The following is a 19,414-nucleotide window of genomic DNA, read 5'->3' as shown; positions in this document are numbered from 1 at the left end:
CTGGCCCTGACAAAATTCAATTCTATTCAATTCAATTGAAATGGATGTGAGCCTGAAGTGGCCCACCTGTATAATAACAAATATGGCCCAAATATGCCAAATCAAATGTGGGCCTTTTTTTGGCAAACATGCGGTGCTCTCGGCAACATGTAATCTGGATGTGACCCCGAAGTGGCCCGTGTGGTAAATGGTGAATATGGACCAATTATCATGAAATAAATTTGGGCCACCTTTGGCAAATATGTGGCACATATGGCATTGCTATGGCTTGGTTCTGGCCCAGATCTGGCAAACAGGAGCAGACCGCCCAAGCGCCATCATTCCACGCAGTATGTGGGCCGGATGAAAGAATGATGAAAGTTGGGTGTGGGGCGGGTCCGGGCCACAGCAATTTCGCTATCTGGGTTATATGGAGTCAGAATTTGTGCCTCAACCACCAAAAGCATTAAATTTATGATAGGCAACAGAGGAAGAATAACATGCACTTAGCATTGGACGGCTTCATAACAACACAAGTTACCAAATGTTGCACTTTGTTTAACAGGAAGTGGAAGTAAGGTCAAAATTTTCAATACGTGCTGCGCCCATCGGCCGAATCAGATCACCTGTACTGGCCTTGAGTTTTTTAGTCTAAAAATTATTTATTCATTTTATCAATGTATTTATTGATTTTTCATCCTTCATCATATAATGTCATCATTAGCCACTTCTCTGTGGTCAGGTCGCGGTGGCAGCAAGCTGAGTAGGGCACTCCAGATGCCCCTCTCCTCAGCAACGCCCGCCAGCTCCTCCTGGGGGATCCCAAGGCATTCCCAGGCCCAACTGGACACGTAGTCCCTCCAGCGAGTTCTGGGTCTACCCCGAGGTCTCCTCCCAGTTTCTTTGGTGTATGTATAATTTTGACTTTTAATGTGTGAATACTATAATTTATAATTTGAAAAATGAACAAATAAATAAATTAATGTATTTATTCATTTTTTTTCCAAATTATAAATTATAGTATTCACACATTAAAAGTCAACATTATAAATAAGCCACAGACATTTTTTGAGGGTGGTGTTGGGGGGTGTGTGTCTGCCATGGCTATCCTAGGGGTAGCTACAGAGGCCCTTAGCCCCTCCCTGGCACCGCCTATGATGACAGGAAGACCTTGAAATGAGGACCAGAGTGGGCTCAGGGTGCTGTAAAGGCTTCAGCAGCTCAGCTAAACGTAGCCACGGCTAGGCCGTGCACAGCCGTAACAGTAGTGAAGCTGATTTTAGCGTCTGTATCGCTCCGCAGGTTTGGGCTATGGAAGCCAGGTGGTCGTTTTGTACACCGGTGTGTACTATATTATCATACTGGCCTGGGCCTTCCTCTACCTCTTCTCCTCCTTCAGTTCTGAACTTCCCTGGGCAAGTTGTCAGAACAGCTGGAACACAGGTACCCACCCTTTATTTTTCAAGCAATGACACATTCACATCTGCATTGTAATGTTAACGGACTTTCTAATCGTTCACCAAGTCGCTGAACATCGCCACTATTTTCTCTTTGTTCCCTCATTCTTTTGCCATACAAGAGCACTGTTTCAAGCCCGGACACAATTTTTCAGACTCCGGGCATCTTCATGGAAATATATCTTCAGTCATCGAATTTTGGGAGTAAGTATCCAACATTTAAATGAAAAAAAAAAGACAAAAGGACATTTTTCATTTACTGGAAAGTTCCCTAAATGAGCTTTGTTATAGGAGACGGGTACTGGGTTTGTCCAGTGGAATTGAAGACATTGGGAATATCCGTTGGGATTTGGCTCTTTGCCTGCTGCTTGCCTGGGTTATCTGTTACTTTTGTGTCTGGAAAGGAGTGAAGTCTACAGGAAAGGTGGGGGGGATGCACTTTGTGGAAGCACCGATTGATATGTAAATACTAGCTAGCACATGTTTGATCTGAATAAGTTACGTGGGAATTTGTGCCTGTTTTGTCTCAGGTAGTCTATTTCACCGCTACTTTCCCATATTTGATGCTGGTGGTGCTGCTGGTTCGTGGCCTTACATTGCCGGGGGCAAAAGATGGAATAATGTACTACTTATACCCGGACCCATCCCGCCTCACTGATCCGGAGGTGCTGCTTCCATAAATGTATGTAATGTTAATTATTACCTCATAGTGTTATTATAAGCATAAACTGACTCTTCCTTTGCTGACATGTTTAGGTTTGGATGGATGCCGGTAGCCAGATTTTCTACTCTTACGGAGTTTGCACGGGAGTTTTGACAGCCTTGGGAAGTTACAACAATTACTCCAACAACTGTTACAGGTAATGTGGTTTGGATTTTCACTTCCTTGATACGATTATCTTCAATATAATCAGTCACTATGGGCGGCACGGTGGTCCAGTGGTTAGCGCTGTTGCCTCACAGGCAACAGCGACAGTGTTACCTCCGGCTTGGTTGGGCGTCCCTACAGACACAATTGGCCATGTCTGCGGGTGGGAAGCTGGATGTGGGTATGTGTCCTGGTCGCTGCACTAGCGCCTCCTCTGGTCGGTCGGGGTGCCTGTTTGGGGGGGTTGGGGAACTGGGGGGAATAGTGTTATCCTCCCACATGCTAAGTTCCCCTGGTGGAACTCCTCACTGTCAGGTGAAAAGAAGCGGCTGGTGACTCCCCATGTATCGGAGGAAGCATGCGGTAGTCTGCAGCCCTCCCCGGATTGACAGAGGGGGTGGAGCAGTGAAGAGTGGGGTAATTGGCCAGATACAACTGGGGAGGAAAAAAAAAGGCGGGGGGGTAAAAGAAAAGCCTGCTTGGGATGGGTGACAGCCCCCCAGCATGTTTAGTTGTATAGTGGAGAAATAGAGGAATGAATGACTGTCACTTACTCTGGCTGGTAGTGGGGTTATGATTATTAACAATTAATTACCTGTGTTCTTTACTTGCAGAGATTGTGTTTACCTGTGCCTGTTAAACAGTTTAACCAGCTTTGTAGCTGGATTTGCCATTTTCTCCGTGCTTGGCTTCATGGCATATGAACAGGGCATGGACATCTCAACGGTGGCTGAATCTGGTATGAGCTGTTGTTAATGTTATTTTCTGCACATGTCCTTTCCAGACCAGTACGATCACAGAACTGATTATATGACCATGTTTCACTTGCAGGTCCTGGCTTGGCGTTCATTGCTTACCCTCGTGCCGTGGCGTTGATGCCAGCGCCCCAGCTCTGGGCCGTCTTCTTCTTCTGTATGATCATCTTCCTCGGGTTAGACAGTGAGGTAGAGCAAAAATATGAATCCCCTTTGAAATGCATTGATTTGTTGACCACACTGGAGCCCAGGAGCATCATGACAGAGGTGGCATCCACTTTTTTAATCATAAAACCTCTTTTATCATTATAGTTTGTGTATCATGAGGCTTTGGTCACAGCAATCACCGACATGTATCCTTCCTTCTTTCATCCGGCCTATCGGCGTAAACTCCTTCTCCTTGCCATCTGTGTGGGAAGTTTCCTTGTTGGCCTGGTGATGGTTACAGAGGTAGAGTCACACATTTCCTGCCACAACTATTTCCAATTGAATACTGATGATTGTGTATTTGACATACAGTATCAAATCCAGGCAGAAATGAAGATTGCTTACCAACACGGGGATCGCAGGTTCAATTCCCGTGTTACCTCCGGCTTGGTCGGGCATCCCTACAGACACAATTGGCTGTGTCTGCAGGTGGGAAGCCGGATATGGGTACGTGTCCTGGTCACGCAGCGCCTCCTCTGGTCAGTCGGGGGCGCCTGTTCAGGGAGGGAGGGGGAACTGGGGGGGAATAGCGTGATCCTCTCACGCGCTACGTCCCCCTAGCGAAACTCCTCACTGTCAGGTGAAAAGAGGCGGCTGGCGACTCCACATGTATCGGCGGAGGCACATGGTAGTCTGCAGCCCTCCCCGGATCAGCAGAGGGGGTGGAGCAGCAACTGGAAAGGCTCAGAAGGGCCGGGTAATTGGTCGGATACAACTGGGGAGAAAAAAAGGGTGAAAATTCCACAAAAAAAAAAAATGTAAAGAAGGATGTGTGAGAGGTTGCTTGTTTCTCTCTGTTTGCAGGGTGGACTTTATGTTTTTCAACTGTTTGACTACTATGCCTGCAGTGGAATGACCCTCCTCGTTTTTGCAATTCTCCAGTCAGTCTGCGTTGGATGGGTATATGGTAGGAAGCAACGAGCGACTTACATACATCACAAGAGGCTGAGACAGCCACAGTTTAAAGGTTCATGTAGTGGTGGAGAGGAGTTAAATGAGTAGATAAGACTGACGTGGTGAACATGACTTATTTCCTCAGGTGCAGATCGCCAGTATGACAATATAAAGGACATGATCGGCTATCGGCCCTGGCCTTTCATGAAATACTGTTGGCAGTACATCACCCCTGCTGTTTGTATGGTAAGTATTGTAAAACATTGTATGTGGGTGGGGGCGTCCCTACTTAGAGAATATGATCAAGGTTGTGTAAGGGGGAATCACTTGGTGAAACGCTGCTCGCTTAAAGTAATTTGATAACAATGGTGTGTTTAATTATACAGCTACCAAAGGCTTCTGACATTATGTGTTAAAATGCCTCAACCACCTTAAAAGAAGTGCTGTGAGACTTATTTATAGTCACTTTTAGCATGTTTTTGTATTTTCATAGGCAACATTGTATTGTATACAATGATACAATACAATGTTGCCTATGATATGTTACCTACAGTACAATGTTGCCTACAATACAATGTTGCCTATGATATGTTGCCTTTCATAGGCAGCATTGTATTGTATACAATGATACAATACAATGTTGCCTATGATATGTTACCTACAGTACAATGTTGCCTACAGTACAATGTTGCCTACAATACAATGTTGCCTATGATATGTTGCCTACAATACAATGTTGCCTATGTGAGTGTTGGATAACACTGGAGAAATATTTTCACATGTTTTGCTTCCTGAAAGAAAATGAGAGATTATGATAGACAACGTCAAGCTGAACACACAAAATAATTTCAGATTTGCCGTGTCGTGTAGGAATTTGGGGAAACATTAAAATAACTTTTATTGAATTTAACATGTTTAATCACACAATGATGCTGACACATTGTGTTAGTTCAACTGAGCTTCAGATGTTTTGTAAATAATTTTTGTTTGTACTCAGCATTGTGGTGCCTCTCGTGTCAGAGTCCAACAATTGTAGTGCAAATAAAAAGTACACGGTTGCGTGTGTATTGTACACATGGGGAAAAGTAAGAGCCATGGAGCTCGGCTCCACGGGAGATGCATCTTATCATTAACTGGTTCAGATGAATTTGTCCCAGTATAAGACCAATGCTGAATGCTGCATCAGTCTTGTTGGGGATCAGGCTGTCTTCATTGTGGACCATCTCTTTTCTGGCTGCATTTCTAGTGGTGATGGACTTTTCTCAAGAGGGAAAAGTGTCTTTTATAAGCAAAAAGTACGTAAATGAAACTGTAAGAAGACTGTGAGGTAAGGCAAATAGTCGTCGTCATTGGCGTCTCTCGTGTCCAAGGATCCATTCCAAGAGATTAAGGTGTGTGCTTGAAACGAAGATGGCTTGACAGTCATTATTCCAATCAAGAAGAGTCCTAATGTTCCAGGTTCCAAAAGTCAGCAGTGTAAAAACTTCCTTATTTCGCCCACAAGAAATGGATTTCCCACTGGACGTGGTATTCCAGTCAGGAGACATGGGAAACAGCTGTTTCTACCCACATTTTCTAGGGTCTTCCCCTTATTGGGGGGGGGGGGGCAGCGTTGTCCCTAAAAAGGGCTGCTCCGTTGCAAGATTGCTGCCGAATCCACACAAAGTTTCCCGGGTTCATGTAGAGATGACCATCAGATCCTTGCTGCCAGTTGTGTGCCTTTGGAGCTAGGAGTGTCCAGGATGATCAGTTCCTGCTCCCATCGCTCTGCAGCATCGCCAATGGACTTTTTTTGGGGGGGGGGGGTAAAGCACGGTCCTCGAAAACTCTCGGAGCCATTCACTAAAGCCTTGATTAAAGTGGCGATCAGGTGGCGACGCTGGTCCACACTGCTTGGCCTGAGAGGATCTAGTTCCATGGCAACACAAGAGTGAAGACGATGGGATCCGCCACAGGTTGTACCCAAGTGATGGTCAGATTGGGAGTCCGGAGCGCCCACTTGTTAGGCACTTATGAGCCAGGGATGGGTGGGATTTTTATGACCGCCAGTCCGCGGTCCCGTTAGGCTTTAGCCAGCTGAGTGCTGCCCAGGTTGCACCAACTCCACAAGTGAAGGCCGGTCAATACCGCGTGGAGGGGCCTATCCGGGGTTTGTCACCCATGCAGGATTCAGTAGGCTGTACCTTTCAGCCTACATTACAAGATGCTTCAGCAACCTAAGGCAAATAGCTGTGAGAGATAAAAGTGCAATTTAAATATTTCGAAACGAATCAAACCTTTGTTCTTTTTTACTCCTATTTTCATAAAAATGCAAATATAAGTGGAGTGTCCATTTGTCATCGTGGACTTCTCAACCAACAAAACCTGACAGGTAGAAAGAGATGTTGGAAATCAACCAACTCTGGGAACAAGATGAGCTATAACGCTGTTGTTAGTGGCTTTCATAATGTATTTCATGCTCTCCTCATCAGTCTGCTGGTCGCCGGTACAGGGTACTTCAACTGTATGTTGGGTCCCTGTGCAGAATGTGAAGTTTCACATTCATAACAAATCCTGACCGTTTGGAGGAACCGGGTTAGGAAGGAGCTCTATTTCAGCTGAGTTTACTTCAACTCAGCTGCGGTGCTGGCAGGCATGTTTCATTAACATGTCTATGTGGGCCAAATGATAAACATTATCTTAAACTCTACTCAACCATACACCGTTTTGCCATTACTTGTGCAAAAAGTAATCAAACATTGACATTGTATCAGGGAAAGTGGAATCAGTTTCATCTGGACACAATGTCCTCACTCATCTAAGAGAAACCTTCAGTCTCAACTGACTGCAGGCATCCCACTCTTATAAACAATACAGTAACATGACGACTGAAACTAACGATCACTTTCATATGCAAATATGGGTGTGACCATTAACTAGAGTTTCTAGTACTATTCACAGAGGATGTGGGTAATAGTCGCAATCACAGCATTGTAAGATGGCGACAGATGTACTCTTAGCCCCCCCCCGGTTCAGGGATGGTCGTTCCCTCTTCACGTAGATGGCCTCTTTGACTCCCCGCTCAAACCAGCGTTCCTCCCTGTCACCCTCATCCTTGAAAGAGTGGTCACTGGCCTGTAGATGGGTGTGGACAGCGGGGTCCTGGCCTGTCGTGTTAGCCCTCCTGTGTTGTGCCGTCCTCTTGGCCAGCGTAAGAGTATATCTGTCTCCATCTTACGATGCTGTGACTGCAACTATTCCCCAGTCCTCTGTGAATAGTACACATGCCCATTGTAACTCTAGTTAATGGTGATGGTAATTTGCTTATGAAACCAGTCATTGGTTTCGGTTGTGATGCCACTGTATTGTTTATAAGGGGTGGGGATACCAGCAGTCAGTTGAGAGTGAAGAGGTCACTTAGATGAGTGATGAAACGTTTCTCTCTCAATAAACGTTGTGTACAGAGGAACTGATTCAACTTCCCATGATTCCCTTACCTGGATTATTGAATATAGACATTGTATATTTCAAATGTGTAGTACAGTGTACTCCATTCATAGTGTACTTCTCCCCAGCTAAATGAAATATAGTAGCTAGACATTAAAGTGATCTCATTTCTAAACACAACCTCTTATAGTGATTTCTCAGTATCGGTTGACACGACCTTTGCTTTGTGTTTGTTTTGTGCTTCCATGTGTAGTGCACATTTCTCTTTTCCGTGGTCAGATACACCCCTCTTAAATTCAACAACACTTATGAATACCCCTGGTGGGGCTACGCCATCGGGGGGTTCTTTACCCTCTCTTCAACCCTCCTTGTGCCTTTATGGATGCTGTATGCCATGAGCGTCACCCCCGGAACAATCAAACAGGTATGCAGCGTGTTATGTGTAGTGTATTTGTTATGCACCGTGGGTAGAAATCACTAGAAACAAGAACACACCCAAAGGATCTACTGCAAACAAACCAACTAGAATATGAGTATGAATATATATTCAAGTCACATTAAAATGCATTGCTCTATTTTTGTTGCCACATTTTTGTTTGTTTATGTATTACTCCCCCCGGTTTAGAAGGCCGGTACCTCGGGTGGGACTCTGGGAAATAACACTGTTCTGCAGGCCTTTGGGATTTTGAACGCTGCCTTGTCGACCTGTTTTCATATTCTTAGAATAACTGCGTGCTATCTTTTAGCTCATCATCAATTACTTTCTTTGAAGGTAACGCGTACCCAGTTTGTGTAGTTATGGGAAAGTGTGTTGTTTGTTTTTCAGAGAGTGAAAACACTGTGCACTCCGGCCATAGAGCAGCCCACGGCAAAGGCAGCGTTCAACCACGAAGCATTTGAGACGTTCACGGAGTTGCACACGCTGCGCATGGTGACCCAGAGCCCAGACCCGACCTCCTTCATCTGAATCCAGAGCCTAGACCAGAGGACCTCCTTCATCTGAACCCAGAACCCACACCAGACCAGAGGACCTCCTTCATCTGAACCCAGAACCCACACCAGACCAGAGGACCTCCTTCATCTGAACCCAGAACCCAGATCAACCCAGATCAGACCAGAGTACCTCCTTCAACTGAATCCAGATGCCAGGCCTTGGGCCCATGCCATGCAGCAGTTTCATACTACAACTCGTAATCCCCCCTCCTTTTTTCTCCCAAATTGTACTTGGCCAATTACCCTACTCTTCCGAGCCGTCCCGGTCATTGCTCCACCCCTTGCTCATCCAGGGAGGGCTGCAGACTACCACATGCCTCCTCTGATACACATGGAGTCGCCAGCCGCTTCTTTCCACCTGACAGTGAGGAGTTTCACCAGGGGGACATAGTGTGTGGGAGGATCACGCTATTCTTTCTAAATTTATTGCTGATTTTTCCCCTTTTTTCTCCCAATTTAGTGGCCAATCGATCCCTATTTTAGTTCAAACATCCACCCTCGTACTACATGCGTTCGTCAACTGCATCTCTCTGGCCGGCAGTCTCGAAGGAGACCGCCTCCCCACTTTCGTGACAAGGCGACTCCAGGCCGAACCACTGCTTTTTCCCCACACACACAGAGACACATTCATGTGACGAACACAAGCTGACTCCGCCCCCCTCCCGCCAATTATTGCTCCTTCATCGAGTTCGGCCATAGTCGGATCTGACGAGACCGAGGCGCGAACCCCAGTCCCCAGTGGGCAACTGCATCGACACAAAGCCGATGCTTAGACCGCTACACCACCGCGGACCCCAGGATCACGCTATTCTACCCAGTCCCCCCCCTCCCCCGAACAGGCACCCCAACCAACCAGAGGAGGTGCCAGTGCAGCGACCAGGACACACCCACATCCGGCTTCCCACCCGCAGACAAACCGGCGAGCCTTGTGTTGGTAGGCAACAGATTAGACTACCTTCTACCTGGACGCCCTCAGCTCATAATTTTGGTAAAGATCAAAATGACAGAGTCAGTTAACGTCTGACCTTTGAGCTTTTGTGTGTAATTGTATTTATAAGGGACAGTATTACAGTCATACGGTCAATATGAGCGGGTCAGTCATTTTAGTGACTTCTGTGTTATGGTGTTTTCAGAACTTTGGTTTGTTACAGACGTCTGTAAAATCACAGGATTTGAAATTACGGCGTTTGCAAATGTACGGCACCAAAATGCTCAGCAGTGTCACATGTTTCTCGTTCTGTTACTTACAATAATGGAAACTGGTTTGACTTATTTTTCTTTGCTAAATCTTGGTTTTGACACACCGTGTTCATCCTGCTGTTTCGGTCCTTGAACACTACCATGAAACATTACGGATGAGTTAACGAAGGAAGAAAGATATGATAGAAGAGGGGAAAAAAGAGGGGAAGAAATGGCAAAGTAAATAATGAAATATTAAATTGTATATTATATTTAATCTATTGTCTCGGCCACAGTTTGCAATATTCACTTTAGTATATTACCCGTCTGTTAAACACAAAGGTTACGTTTACATGCACGTAGTATGTATACATGCACCAATGATACTATGAGAGTTCCTGCAGACTTTGGTTCAACACATAACTGAGTTTCTGCAGAGTAACCCCCAAACTGCAGCCAACATGAAGGAAACGGTCTCCTCAACAAGGTCCACACAAACTTACACCAAGCAAACCTTCTGCACGAAGCACGATGACCTTGGTCAAAGGTCTTTGTTCTCGAGGTAAAAACCATTTGGGCCACACCTTCATCTCTAGTTTACAGAATCCAGTGGATTTCAGAAGTGGTTCACTGGTGATATTTTCCTGGGCAGCCCAGCTCGGAGCTGTCTAAAGCTGAAGTCACAGAATATGATGTCAAATAAAGTGGCTCTCTTCTTTCCTCTCTCTCTCTCTCTCTCTCTCTCTCTCTCTCTCTCTCTCTCTCTCTCTCTCTCTCTCTCTCTCTCTCTCTCTCTCTCTCTCTCTCTCTCTCTCTCTCTCTCTCTCTCTCTCTCTCTCTCATATAATGCTACTTCCTTTATTGTTGTATTTTGCACAAAGTCAGTTCAAATGTTTTGAAAAGGATTTACCCTTCAAAAGGCAGTTCTGCAGTATGTTGAGAAGTCCTTTGCTGCACTGAACCAAATGTCTCCATGCAGTCCATCTACACCTCCTCCACTCAGCCACAGCCTGCAGCAAGTGAGTGTCAGCTGCATTTTTAGTTGTGCTTTAATTAAGTCCCAAATCATGGCATGCCAAAGCTGCGTATACACACAAAAGAGGGGTGTGGTGACTGTAACTTGCGTGTTTGCCTATTTGCACACGGATGAATACAAAAGCACACTAATTACATCCCTCCACTCTAAACAAAGCCCACATGTTCATCTGAGGCACCACCCAAAGATCTGGTAGACTTGCCAGTGTAAATTTTATTTCATTGATAGTTAGAGGCGGCACGGTGGCGCAGTGGTTAGCATGGTCGCCTCACAGCAAGAAGGTCCTGGCTTCGGGTCCCGGGGTTGCCAATTGCAATATTATATATTAAGAATATGGACTGGGGCCCTGTGATGGACTGGGGCCCTGTCATGGTCTGGTGGCCTGTCCAGGGTGTCTCATCGCCTGCCACCCAATGACTGCTGGGGTAGGTTCCAGCATCCTTGCGACCCTGAGAGCAGGATAAGCGGTTCAGATAATGGATGGATGGACAGATAATACTCAGGAGTTAAATCAAACTGTCTACAAATGTGTGGAGCCAGCCAAATTTGGTCATATCAGTGAAATCATCAATGCAGATGAAGATTTACCCACAAGAGGGCGGTGCAAACACAGATAGTTCCACGTGCTGGAGTGACTTTGTAGAGATGGGCTATTATCACTGTGTTTTCAGTTATCACATTCTTGTCTATTTCATCGACTAAGGCATTACATGTCTTCTTTATTGGAGAGTATTTGTCATTTAAGATAATAAATTGTGATGAAATTCTCAACTCAACTGTCACCAAAACGCACCTGCGTCTCATGTGAAAAAGATTTTTCTCCTAATGGCATATCTGGGGGATTATTTTACACACAAACAACAGAGGAACAACAGGGCAATGTCAAAAGGCAGGGGGGTAATGTAAGCTCCAAAATGCGTATTTACATGTCACGTATTTGAAACTTTTCCTGAAACGAAATCGCCTGTATGTAAAGTCGCCATCTGCTGGCCAACGTGGCATTACTGCAACACCAATCGAAGCAATTTAATATAACGGACACTAGAGGGCGCATCGACCACACTGACTCGACCCCTGTGGGAATGTCAGTATGAGTGTCGTCATCACCCCATTCAGCGTTATCAGTGTGATAGTCAGGCTGCACACCCATTGTTGGTGATAACCTGTTAACACTGTTATCAGAAGACTCGCCAGTCAGAATGGACGGGACGTTGCACAGCAGTGACGTTCAATCCCCAACAGTCACCAGGCAGTTATGTCTAAATTAGATATTATTTGAGTCCGTTATGACCAATTTGGAGAAGTCATTTTTTTTCTTATTGCACCGTCAGGAGACTGTTTTATGTACCCAGGTCTCTTAGAGATGGCCTCGTTGTAAGAGGTTGAAGTCCGTGAATCTCTGTGGCAAACAGTTACCACCTGCTGGGGCAATTTAACACACCATGCATCCTCAACACTCACCTAACTGCAGATTATACACCTCATTTATACTGCACAAAAGCACTATAACCACCACAGGACACTAAAACCAATTCTGTGCCAGGAATGGCAGATCTGAAAGTTGCAGTAGTTGCTGGGTTTTCTCATGAGGAATTGTTCTGGAAACTTCTGTTATGTTAGCCGGTAAAGTTTGGTTTATGGCTTTGTGGACACCTCACGATATTGTTTAGCTATGGTTACCACAGGGATGTGTGTGGTTTTCTCTCTGGTTATTTTATCAACAGAGCTTAAAATGTTTGTTTTTTTACATACACACACACACACACACACACACACTTTCCAATACTGTTCTTGTCATTGCTACCAGTATAATGGGAGGAGGGACAATATTATTTTGTTGTTTGCCTTCATATGACGTCATCAATGTTGATTGGAAAGGTAAGAACTGCATCCTCTAGTGGTCACCGTGTCTGCCTGGAAGACACACTTGTGACGCCTGCTGGTCTGTGTGTTTAATGGTTTAAAAGTAAGTCTTAGGAGAGAAAGTGGAAGTAAGCCTAAGTTACAGGGCTGACAACTATGTGCATGCACACGTACGAAAATCAAATACTAATATGTGAAGGATGCTGAGAATTAGTAGAAATGTGCCCGCAGTGTTTGGACGCAAGTGTTTATGACATGAGAATCCATCCATTATCCAAGCTGCAGCCTATCCCAACAGTCACTGGGCGGCAGGTGGGGAGACACCCTGGGCATGAGATAACATGAGATATGGATATATATGAGATATTACATGAGATAGGGAATTGAATAATAACCATTGTAGCGTGATATAAATTACAACAAAGACAATTAAAATGTCTCGACTATTGCCACTGATCCGGAACAATACGTCACCACTTGTGAAATGCGGATGGTGTTTCAGTTCAACACAAATGAGCTGTACTAAAACTCTTCAAAGACGATTTAAGTCTAAAAATTAAGTCTTAATTGGGTTACATTTGTTTGCCACCATGACCATGGATGGATGGATGGCTGGATCGACGAACCTATAAGATAGGAAGAAAACTATAGCAATGCATAAAACAGTTGAGAGAGAGAGCGAGAGAGAGAGAGAGAGAGAGAGAGAGAGAGAGAGAGAGAGAGAGAGAGAGAGAGAGAGAGAGAGAGAGAGAGAGAGAGAGAGAGAGAGAGAGAGAGAGAGAGAGAGAGAGAGAGGGAGGGTGAGACAGTGCGAGAGAGAGAGAGGGAGGGAGGCAATGGGAGGAGGTTGTAGGAGAATTTAATCTACTGCAGGATGGAAGTGTCTGAGCAACACTTGGTGCAAAGATTAAACCCTAATGGGATCAGAAGAGCAGAGCACAGGTCTCCTGAAATATCTGTTGGCCCCTTGCCGAGGATTCCACACCAAGGGGTTAAAGAAGTCTTGTCACTGGCTTTGCCCATGGGACAGAGGCCTGCTAAGATATGAATGGATGAATACAGTTTTTCGACAAGTCTACAAGTTATTTTACTGTAAAAGAGATTCAGTGGTTAGCACTGTTGCCACACAGCAAGAAGGTCCTGGGTTCGAACCCCAGGCTGTACCAGGTCCTTTCTGTGTGGTGTTTGCATGTTCTCCCCGTGCCTGCTTGGGTTTCCTCCAAGTGCTCCGGTTTCCATTAAAAAGACATGCATGTTAGGGTTAATACTCCTGTCTGTGCCCCTGAGCAAGGCAGTGGAAAGAGGAACTGAAGTTGATCCCTGGGTACTGCAGCTGCCCACTGCTCCTATACTATGGGATGGGTTACATGCAAAGGATGAATTTCTTGCAAGAATACAATGACAAAATAAAGTGGCTTTCTTCTTCTTCTTCTTCTTCTAAACTCTGCTTTGCATAATACTTAATGAGGGTCCCATGGGAAAGCAGGCGGGTTTTAATCACCCTTAATTTCACATTCTGATACATTAAGCACCTTCATGTTTACTTACGTCTTGTGGACAGTGTATCAACCAACCAACCAAGCAGCAGCTGATAAACCACAGCGTTTGACTGAATGACAGGGTCCAACAATGGGCTGGTAACACGGCCTGAGTCATTCATTTCAATAAAATGTAAATGCATAAAGAGATTCATTGCTCACTGTTTGACTGTACGAAATAGCTCACCAACCATCGCCTATACCTTGTACATTTCTCATTTATGAACGGGGTCATATTTCTGTCACTTGCCCACCAGTCAGTGCCTGTGCATAGAAGGTTGCACAATATAGCCAATTATGCAAAAGATGTGATTATCAATTTATGCTCTGCATCACTTGGAAAAAAGCAGGTAATTATGACGGGTTGGAAATGTGGTGCAGGGTTGTGTGTTAGCTAGGAGATGAATGTGTTGTAGTCCAGTGATATAATGTGCCGTCCTGACCCAGTAACAGATAAGCTCCTCTTCCTGTCTGTCACCCTCTTTCCTCTCCCCTGCAGCTGCTGCAGAGCACTGAGCCTATAAAGGACTGTGTTAAGCACTAGCATAGTAGCTGTAAATCAAGAGGCTAAGCCCAATTACCCGGGGGGTGATGTGTGACTTTCTGCACGTGGCAGGCGTCCGGTTGATCTAGTCTTGTTTGGTTTTCTCACCTGCCCTCATGCCAGTTAGCACCCCAAAGCCACTGTATCAATCCCATTTGGGGCTTATTCACGTATTGGGAGCAATACGCAAATAAATCTTAGCTATTAACCAAACTAAAGTGAGGCTTTTATTGCCCGGCTAAATAAATCAAATGAAGCCAAATTGTTGAAATGTAATTTTTATATTTGCTTAGAAAGGTGATTGTGATACTGCAGCATCGGTCAAATCAAATAAAGCTCGGTGATATTCCTCTTCAAAAATGGTGGAAACTGCAAACAACATGGGGTAAATCCTCGGATGGATTATTGAACTTAAACACGAGTCGTTAACGTTATTTGTGCTTAGTTGTGCCTCAACTTTCACCCGTTTGACGTGTTTCACTCTCTTCCTCCCCTGAGCAAGGTAACATGGGGGGGGGGGGGGGTCAGCTTCATTACAGATACATTCTGTCATAAATAACAAACTCATTTCACATTTCAATGCAAACATGTGTCAGGATATGTATCCAGGAAAAAAAAACAAACAAAAAGTGAACAAACTGAGAAAGTTAACAGTCCCTCAGCGTCAAGTTGACTTTGACTTCAGCTTAGCTTTCTCCAAAGCTAATTTACCAGCTTTTGCTAGGTGCTCCAGATTGTGTGGCTCCGGTATGAAGCACAACGAGGCAAGACAAATAAATTGGGACAAAAAAGTAATAAACAGATAAACAAACGGCAAACAAGGTCCTGATTTCACAAATACCACCAAAGCCTGCATCATGAAAGACAAGCATCTTAGGCTGTGTGTTTTTCCTTTATTTCCATTGCTCTACAGCTGACCTGCAGACTTGGACCTGCGACATCAGTGCATTGTAATTAGCTCTGAAGACTATCTGAATTGAGGGAGACAGGTGTCACCTCCAAACGGGCATAACTCTTAGACATCCTTCTTAGCGCCTTTCATTTGCGTAGTAGGTGTGAATCCAATTTGGAGGGATTGTAGATTAGAAAGGGATGGTCCGCTCCTGTTTAACAGCTTGCTAGTGACAAATTTGGATGGTAAGCAGATAAACCCAAGCTCCTTGGTGTGGAAATCCCTTCCGAGGCTATTGACATACTTATGAGGACCTGGTGACAGATGGCTTCTGTTAATGCAATGAAGGCGTCACCATCACTTGACTTTTCATGATTAATATTTAGCAGGTAGTGAGTTGGGGGGGTTTACTTTATAATGTAATCCATTACAATTACAAATTACCTGTTGAAAAAGATATTCGGTAACTTTAAGTATCACCATATTAAAGTAATGTAATCTGGTTACTTTCAGTTACTTTTGGATTACCTCGATGCCAAATATGAAAAAAAGACAAAAGATATCAAGCGCATTTTGTAAGACGACAAAACAGTGTAACCTTAGAAAGGACAACGGGGACACCAACTTTTAAGCATCAAATATGGCAAAATGGTAAACAGACGACGCTGTTTTAGTTTAATACATAGATTAATGGCACCCACACCCACACCCACCCTCTCTTTTAGGCCTGCTACATGAATTAAGAGTATCCACAGTGTTTTTTTAATCAGCAAATCAGGTGTCCACCTACTGAACTGTCAGAAAGAAATTCAGGCAGTAGGCCGATGGAGTCCACATGAAAGTATGGGCTATTTCTATACGTGTCCCACATTGTCCCACATTGGGTTTGTTGGCATCTGGTCAACCTACATGCAAGCCAGAGCAAAAGAAGGTATCACAGAGACCCGTCAGTAGGGCTGACACCTTTACCTCAGAAAATAAGGGACGTTAACCCTATCCCATCTCAGCTCCCGAGACCGCCTACCCAGGCCCCGTGACCCCCACCTCAGTGGAAAAGGTTGCTTTTTTTTTTTTTTAGTAAATAACCATTTTCCTTATTCTATGGGTGCACACACAGCATGGTATTAGTTCAGATGTGCCAGGCATGAAAGGTTCCTGTAAGGGGAAATATACAGTAGGCAAGACATCTGTCCACAGGAAGTAGACCTGTCAGAATATTATGTCTCTAGAAAACACACATGTACCTACATAATCTCTCAGTTAAGTGCTTAATTGGCAAACAAAAGCAACACAAAAAAATAAATTCAATGTGTACAAATGTACACAGCCCAAAGACATGTAGGTCAGGTGACTCGGCCCTACTAAATTGTGCCTAGGTGTGACTGTGTGTGTGTGGGCCCAGTGATGGCCTGGCAGCCTGTCCAGGGTGTCTACTCGCCTGCCGCCCAATGACTGCTGAGATAGGCTCCAGCATCCCTGCGACCCTAGGGGCAGGATTATGGATGGATAATAGTAAATGTACCATTTTCGGACTTAGGCTATGTGCCCCTGGTACCCCTTGGGACACTGTTCTGGTAAACCGCCGCAACTTTCAGGGGACCGTAGAAGGGGGAAAAACGGAGACATGGCCTGCGTATTTCTCTCTTCTCCGGTTGTGAGAATACGGAGCAAATCACACTCCGTATCCGTCCAGTGAGGTTCACTTCCTTCTAAAGTACAGGCTGATTCTGTATTATAAGGGACGGGTGGCAATACAAACAAGCACGAAACTGTCCAGATCCACGGTGCCCCTGCCAAGTGTGAAGTCGATCGGATGAATGGTTGCCGAGAAAATCAAAGGACAGACAGACAGACAGACAGATATATGTATAGACATGTAGACTCTTTCCATTTCAGTTAGATTATTATTATTCCATGAATTTTGAAATGTACATAGTTAATACAGGGGAGGAGCTAGGCTCTTGGCGGTCTTGAGGGGCCCTTCTGTTAAAGTCATTTTAAAATTCACAGTTGTAAAACAGCCGATATGTCCTATCTGGTCCTATCCATAAACAAAAATAGTCACTTACTGAGCCAAGCAAGCCCATGTAGGCACACAGACACCATACAGGGAAGCCACTTTGTCAGAAAAAAACCTGTTCTTTTTTTGGGGGGGGTCCCCGTTTTTCTCCCCAATTGTCAATTGTACCCGTCCAATTACCCCACTCTTCCAAGCCATCCCGGTCGCTGCTCCACCCCCTCTGCCGAGCCGGGGAGGGCCGCAGACTACCACATGCCTCCTCCGATACACGTGGAGTCGCCAGCCGCTTCTTTTCACCTGACAGTGAGGAGTTTCGCCAGGGGGACTTAACACATGGGAGGATCACGCTATTCCCCCCAGTCTCCCTCCCCCCTGAAGAGATGCCCCAACCAATCAAATGAGGTGCTAGTGTAATGACCAGGACACATACCCACATCTGGCTTCCCACCCGCAGACACGGCCAATTGTATATGTAGGGATGCCCAACCAAGCCGGAGGTAATGCCGGGATTCGAACAGGTGATCCCCGTGTTGGCAGGCAACGGAATAGACCGCCACGCCACCCGGATGCCACGAGACGAGCCTGTTCTGAAGGAAAAAAGAAAACAGGTTCCAAGTTCCATTCAAATGCTTCAGCACCGAGGACAGTATGTGTGCATCAATTGATGAGCGGTCCAGCACCACCACCGATAGACAGGGACAGGCCAGGAGCACTGTCTCAGTACCCTGTCTTTCTTACATGGGAATAACATAAACATAAAACACACACAGGGTCTACAACACTAGAAGGCCTATTCAAACATAAAATAGACACAGCGGTCTACATTACTGCAAGGCCTATTCAAATATGAAGCAGGCAGTCCACAATGCCACGGTGCCTTGATGCTCAATAATCCCGGTAAGGAAACCCCAGCAAGTTGAATCAGTTCATCCGGACACAACGTTTGGTGGGAGAAGTGTTTCATCACTCATCTAAGTTATTTTGTCAGTCTCCGCTGACTGCAGGTCCCCCCTACCATATAAACAGCACAGCTCGAAACCGGCATAGTTGCGTCTCAGACACACAAACAGGGCACAACCGATCGAAGAGAGGAGAAAGACGACGGATGCCTAAGCGTAAACCAGTGGTGATCCCGTATGTGGTGGGGGTGTCAGAACATTTGAGATGCATATTTTCCAAACACAGCATCTCGGTTACCCTCAAACCCCAAAACATGATGTGCCAGAAATTAGTCCACTCCAAGGATCGGGTCCCCCAGCACAAACAGAACAATAGAGTGTACCCTGGTAAGTGCCGGGAGGATCGCCATGAATTGTACACCGGGGAATCCAAGCAGACTCTGGTGAAGAGGATGGCACAACACAGGAAAGCAGAAGAGCTACCTCATCAGACCAGGACTCGGTGGTCTACACCCATCTACAGGCCAGTGGCCACTTTTTCAAGGATGAGGATGTGCACATCCTTGATAGGGAGGAGTGCTGGTTTGAATGGGGAGTCAAAGAGGCCATCTATGTGAAGAGGGAACAGCCATCCCTGAACTGGGGGGTGGGGGGTGGGTGCTAAGAGTATATCTGTCACCGTCTTACAATGCTGTGATTGCAATTATCCCCCAATCCTCTGTGAATGGTACACGTGGCCATTTTAACTCTTAACTGGTCACGGCAATTTGCATATGAAGCCAATGGCTGGCTTTGGTTGTGATGCAACTGTGCTGTTGATAAGGGTGGGGATACCTGCAGTCAGCTGAGACTGACGGAGTCACG

General features: G+C 45.4%; 1 protein-coding gene across 1 annotated transcript in view; it reads left to right on the top strand.

The window, feature by feature from the left end:
• Positions 1-10,432, top strand: part of LOC130108076 (sodium- and chloride-dependent GABA transporter 2-like) — a 50,244-nt gene extending 39,812 nt beyond the window's left edge. The window contains exons 4-15 of the mRNA XM_056274917.1: positions 1,282-1,422; positions 1,559-1,640; positions 1,728-1,860; positions 1,967-2,101; positions 2,193-2,296; positions 2,919-3,043; positions 3,136-3,248; positions 3,372-3,509; positions 4,071-4,173; positions 4,306-4,406; positions 7,840-8,010; positions 8,413-10,432. Of these exons, the coding sequence (XP_056130892.1) occupies positions 1,282-1,422; positions 1,559-1,640; positions 1,728-1,860; positions 1,967-2,101; positions 2,193-2,296; positions 2,919-3,043; positions 3,136-3,248; positions 3,372-3,509; positions 4,071-4,173; positions 4,306-4,406; positions 7,840-8,010; positions 8,413-8,553 (1,487 nt within the window). The 3' untranslated portion in view covers positions 8,554-10,432. The remainder of the gene's footprint in view (positions 1-1,281; positions 1,423-1,558; positions 1,641-1,727; positions 1,861-1,966; positions 2,102-2,192; positions 2,297-2,918; positions 3,044-3,135; positions 3,249-3,371; positions 3,510-4,070; positions 4,174-4,305; positions 4,407-7,839; positions 8,011-8,412) is intronic.
• The last annotated feature ends 8,982 nt before the right edge of the window (positions 10,433-19,414 follow it).

Source organism: Lampris incognitus, chromosome 2 (genome assembly GCF_029633865.1).
Source record: "Lampris incognitus isolate fLamInc1 chromosome 2, fLamInc1.hap2, whole genome shotgun sequence".
Lineage (NCBI taxonomy): Eukaryota > Metazoa > Chordata > Actinopteri > Lampriformes > Lampridae > Lampris > Lampris incognitus.
This window is presented reverse-complemented; position numbering and strand designations above follow the sequence as displayed.